General features: G+C 42.8%; 1 protein-coding gene across 1 annotated transcript in view; it reads right to left on the bottom strand.

The window, feature by feature from the left end:
• Positions 1 to 3,693, bottom strand: part of ACRC (acidic repeat containing) — a 10,333-nt gene extending 6,640 nt beyond the window's left edge. The window contains exons 1-2 of the mRNA XM_010186768.1: positions 3,653 to 3,693; positions 3,222 to 3,296 (exon numbers count right to left, since the gene is read on the bottom strand). Of these exons, the coding sequence (XP_010185070.1) occupies positions 3,222 to 3,296; positions 3,653 to 3,693 (116 nt within the window). The remainder of the gene's footprint in view (positions 1 to 3,221; positions 3,297 to 3,652) is intronic.
• Positions 3,694 to 5,722: the final 2,029 nt, after the last annotated feature.

Here is a 5,722-nt window from a genome sequence, read left to right as displayed (position 1 = left end):
TTCAGCAGGCAGAGGCACAGGATTACACGCTGTCAAAGAACGGGGACATCACAGATGTCAGCAACCAGCTAACAGACAGTGGTGAACAAAGTCAACTACTGCACCTCAGCATGCACCCTCTTACTGCGCATACCTGAATACAACCCATGGAAAGGTAATTTGCTGTTACATGCTAACAGTTACCATTCAGTGAAGGAGTTGCAGACTCTACACTTTCAAACATTCAGCTAGGAAGAAGCAAAGGGAAAAGTATTTGTGACTTTCAGTTGGGCACTTCTGTGACGTTTCACCAGTTCGAAATGCATCGGGAGCAGCAATGCAGAGACATCATTTGAACAAAAAAATACCCCCAAAACCATTCTAACCTTCGGTCATTTACTGTAGGTCACACTGTTTGTTTCACAGGCAAGTTCTGATCAGATGGCTGAGTATTTCCTCAATCCACGACTGGACAGATTGCTAAAATGAGTGACCCTCACACCAGAAATCAAGGACTGCTTTGAGGCTGCAGTTTCAGTAGACGTTATCCCTGCTGTTTGGGCCACTTGTCTCTTTCCACTATTCAACGATATCCAGACAAACCAATGCAGCTGCCAGCTCACCTCTGCAGTATGTTTTCTAGACTGCACTGATGTATTCCCATTTAAAATAAAGCAACTGCTCTCTCCCAGGGCATGTTCCTATGCTGTCAGCCCTCCTCTTTCATAGGTCTCCTGGCATTCTTGACAAGGAAGGCACTCTGTGCTTACTATTCTAGAAGGAGATTTCTTTTCACCTGCTCTTACTCAGCATTAGCCCTTTTGCCCCTTTGCAGTCTTCCAGTTGCAGCTTGCTTCAGTCAGTCAAAGGAGAGAAGGAGCTACTGAATTAGGAAATTTTCATTATAAATTGTATTTTAAAGAAAATAAAGTCAATGATAAATCCAAATACTAAATCAGCAGCATCTAAACTGCTCAAAATCGCAGTCTTAGAGAAATGACAGCTTCACTTAACTGCTACCATACATTAAAAAAATAAGAAAGATAACGTCATTCAAAAGCACGTTAGATTTGTTTTCAGAACAACTTTTAAAGCCAAAAATGCCTACGATTATAGGAATTATAAAAACAAACAGTAGTGAAAAACTTAAATCTTGATGCTATAAGACTGGCAGGATCGCTTTTCAGAACGCCTAGAGGAATAACTTCTGGTTGCATCAAATTCAACTGCAAGATGCTGGGTTGCACTTCTAAAGCTTTTGCCACACAGATGAGAAGAATTAGGCAACTAGCACAACCACTGCTGCCCATAGGTACCTTGCAAGTTAGATAAGAAACTGGTTTACCTGCTGTGCTTGGCTGGCAGACAGTTTTACTGGTGCCTAAGGTTGGTTTTCGGGGTGTACTTAAATTCCTTATCCGTTCTATTAACGATTCAAATTCGCCATCCGAGCTATCTGATTCTACCTCTGCACTCTGTTGCAGTGCCACCGTTGGCACTTTATTTTCTGTGCTCTTCTCACAGCTTCTTTTTTTCCTTCCAAGGAGCAAGTCTGGACTGTCTCTGGAAATCGACTCTTTTGGACTTTGTGGAGGCGGGAGTTCTATGCACCCCTGACTCTCTTTCAAGTCTTTCATTCCCCTTTTTTGGGGGTCACACCACGAACTCTCTACAAAGACAGAATCTTCAGAGTCACTTGAAGTCTCCGAATACTGCAATTCTTGGCAGCAAGTGCTTTTCTTTGCAGAAGTCACCAAACTCTTTGGGGTCTGGAAAGCCGCCTGTGCTGCAATTCAAAAGAAACAGCTTAAAGTTTTGGTAATTTCATTTAGGAAACCTGCCTAAAAAAAATAATCCTTGAAAGACAGGAAAATACAAGGAATAAAAAGACACATTCACATTTTCTTTACTACAGCCTGCTCATTTGCAGTCATACTGAATGGAAAGTCACTGAAAGATGTATGAGAAAAAAACCTTAGCTTAAACCCCATCAACCATCAGGCCTAACAATTTGAATAGGTAGCAAGCACTGGCATAACCTTTATTCCCAGTAACAAAAGCTACATGCGTGTAAGACTAAGGCTGGACATTTCATACTGACGTTTTATAAAGCCGCCAGGTGAATGGTGACTGAAAAATCCTTGGCCTAAACTGCTCAGACCACAGTTTACAGCACAGAGCACACAGCTGCCAACAAACAAGGCTTCCGATAGCTCAGATTTTACCTGTCAAGATCAAGGGATCGTGTCAGATCTATTGGTGACCCCTTTTTTTTTTTAATGATGCTTCTGGGTCCACTTTTCTTCCTGTTTCCCCTCCAGAAACCATCCCATTAACTTTGCACAGCCTGCAGCGGGCACATTCATGGTTGACATTCACACCAGCTGCAAGAGATCCCATCTTTCTTGACCAGGGGTCAGAGCTTTCTGCAGGTTCACGAGGTCATCATTGTCATCCCTCAGCTACCAGACTTCTATCAGCCGATTGTGACCTGTGTCAAGAATTCCAGAGCCCTGTTCAGTCCTCCTAGGAAAGTCCAGTTGGCTCACAGCAACGAGAAGTGCCCCAGACAGCTGATGTCAAGCTCCCAATGTTAGTAAACCAAGCACAAAACCTGGGAGAACACAAGGATCCTCTGCTCACACGAGCACTGAATCCCCTCAAGTCACGGTGTCTTGTAGCCAGTATGAACAACATTACACATAGGACCTTGGCTAAAGAAGCTCCAAATTAAAGGACGCTGTCGGTGGCTCTGCAACACCCATAGGCAAAGATTGGCCTGATTGCCAACAAATCAAAATCAAATTAAAGGTATCTAGTTTAACAAGAGTTGCCTTTTCTTTACTCAGTGTCTTTTGGCCACAGAATGAGCTGGTACAGCTACAGGAACACTGCTTTGCATACCTTAAGACTTCTCTCCACAGCAATCACCCCGTATTGTAGCTCAGCCTAATCAACCACGAGTTGCTACTCTCTTCACAGACCCAAATACCAGCAGATACTCCACAGTATCTACAGACCCACAGCAATGCTCCAGAATGTACCCTTATCTGAACAGCGTGACCATGCTGTCCTCTGTCACCCTCAGAGGAAACAGAAAAGCCTCCCCTCTGCTACCCTCAAGGAAGAGATAGAGTGATCTTATGTTTAACAAGCTCTGTCAGAAATCTATGAGCTCAGCAATGAATGCTCTCTTCCCATCCGCTAAAATTCCTTCTTTGTATTTGCTGTTGCACAATTACTTGCCCTTCTTTGTTGTGCTCTTTCTCACTCTAAAGTCCAAGAAGTCATCCGAGTCGTCAATGAAGTCCTTCAAACTGTAACACAAGCAAACAACATGAAAAAGTTAAGCAGAAGGCAGAAAACAGAACAGTGAGTTTGCCTCACTAAGAAAGCACACCAGAAAAAGGTCCCCAATGTAACGTCCAGTAGCTCACAGCAATGTTACCAACTACATCCGTTACCAGGAATGGCAGCAGAACACGTACACCTCCAAACACCCCATTTTACGTTTGACCTGAACAGGCAACAGTTCTTCTGTCTGCACCTGCTCCTATGCACGTACCAGTCTGTGAATCACTAAAACCTTGATAATTTTTCTGTATTCTGCATAGCAGATATGACACAAAGACTTACACCTAAACATCGAAAAGTCGTTCATTAAAGCACCCACCTCGCATTCGCCTTCTTAGAAACAGATTTGGGAGTTTTCATTCTGGCTAAAACTGAAACAATAAAAGATTAGTAAAAAAAAAGGTACTGTTTTGTTTGTTTATGCATTTTTTAAAGAGAAAAAGTTCACAACTAATAAAAATTCAGTCTAAATTCTTAAAAAAACCTAAGAATCCTTTACATACAGTTTCAGCTCTCAGCTCCTCAAAGCTGACAGCGGCTGTCTAGCATTCCCCTCATGATTCAATCCTTGCCCAGCACAAAGCCAGGTAAGAAGTGCTGCTGTGTGTCTTACAGTACCCAGCACAGCCTCCTCCCACACGTGCATCATTCAAGGTGGAATTGAAAGGGTTTATCAGTATTTTCTCCAAGCATTTCAATGACTGCAGGTAGCAGTTCTCCTACTGCAAAGAGGTGTCCATGCGCTTATTCCGCTAAGTGACTCAAATAAAATAAGAGTTCAAACCAAATGGTAACAATAATGGGAACAACAGCGATCCAGTACTACTGCTCAGAAATAAATGCTTTTTAATCACTCCAGGAATAGTGTGGTGACTGCTAAACATGAAAACACCTTTCAGGCAGCAGTACCGCACGTGCTCGAAGTAGTGACTCTTGAGAGATTCAGAAACGCCACCGAAATTTCACACACCGTCATTATAAGATGTTCAGGGAAACTGAAGCAGGGCAAATTTCATCGAAGCATACATCAGGCTGGAGAGAAGGGAAACAACTGTCCTTCCTTCAAAACCTAATGGCCCAAAAGAGCAGCTAAGGGGTGCTTGTTCTCACAACCTGAAGTTGCAGGCGTTACTTCAATGGGATTATAAACTTCTGCTCTATGCTGTAAACCCAAAAGCAGAAGACAGGTTTGCTTGACAAAGCTGTTATGGCTGATCAGTAGATTCTGGTGCAAAGAAGAGCAGCTGAGGTCCACCCAGATGCTACCCTGAAAGCACGCTAAGTTCAAAAGCATAGGGTAAGGCCGAGTGCCATCCTCTTTGAAGAGGAGCACAAGGCAGGAAAAAAAAAGCATTCAAGGCCTTGAAGCTCAACGAGTATTTGGAGCACTGAGTTCTTTTCTGTTTTAGCACCCAATAATCTTCACCGCTACCTTCATTACAAAAGAAATAAACACAGCCCCTGCTGCCTTCCAAGCCACCACATCACGGTGGCTCACTGAAGCACAAAAGGCCAGCAGCTTTCCTGTATGACCATAACCAGAGCTCCTCAGAGCATGAAACAGCATCAGACCGACCAGGCTGACAGCTGGTCATGGGAAACCAAAAGCTTACGGAAATGTGGGACTTGCTCCTTACTAAATCAATTCTCTTTAGTTTTGAAATCCCACCAGACTGAGAGCACAACCTCCCTTTGGTGAGTGTCTGCTTTTGAAGTGCTCTGAGCTGGTTCATCACGCTTGCTCCACCACCATTTTTGTGTGTTGTTGCTGTAGATGATCCATTTTCCATCGCCTGTTATCATGTGTTTCAAAAACGGATCTTTCTCCTCACGTTTCAAGAGAGAGTCACAGACATCAACGCACTTAGTGAGATTAACTTCACTGAGCTCACGTGGTACCCAAGTATCAAGCTTCCTAACGTATCCAAGTTGTTTTAAACGGTTTTCAATGCTCAATTTCGATATGTTAAGATTTACCAGCAAGTTCTCGCGTCATTAAATTGATTCAATCAACGCCTTTGTTTTGTCGTTACCAACTTTGATTGGCCCTCCTGAGCACAGCGCATCTTTAAAATCAAAATCTCCAGACCGAAATTTAAATTCAAACCAATTCTGACACTGCCGTAGTTTTAAGGCGTCTTCACCATACACATCACGTAACTTTTTATGAGCTTACACAGCGTTTTTTTCCTTTTCTGAAGTAATACAGCAAAATACGATGGAAACGTTCCTTCTGATTTTCCATTCAAATCAATCAAATCAATTTCCAATCAAATTCAACCAATGCCAAATAAATAATTGTTAACGAAATCGTTCGCTCTCTTTCTAAAACAAGCTCCAACTGCCAGCTGTCAAGCTTGAAACTAAGTTAGTTACATTTCAGGGCATG

This window comes from Mesitornis unicolor, unplaced genomic scaffold (assembly GCF_000695765.1).
Source record: "Mesitornis unicolor isolate BGI_N332 unplaced genomic scaffold, ASM69576v1 scaffold356, whole genome shotgun sequence".
Lineage (NCBI taxonomy): Eukaryota > Metazoa > Chordata > Aves > Mesitornithiformes > Mesitornithidae > Mesitornis > Mesitornis unicolor.
This window is presented reverse-complemented; position numbering and strand designations above follow the sequence as displayed.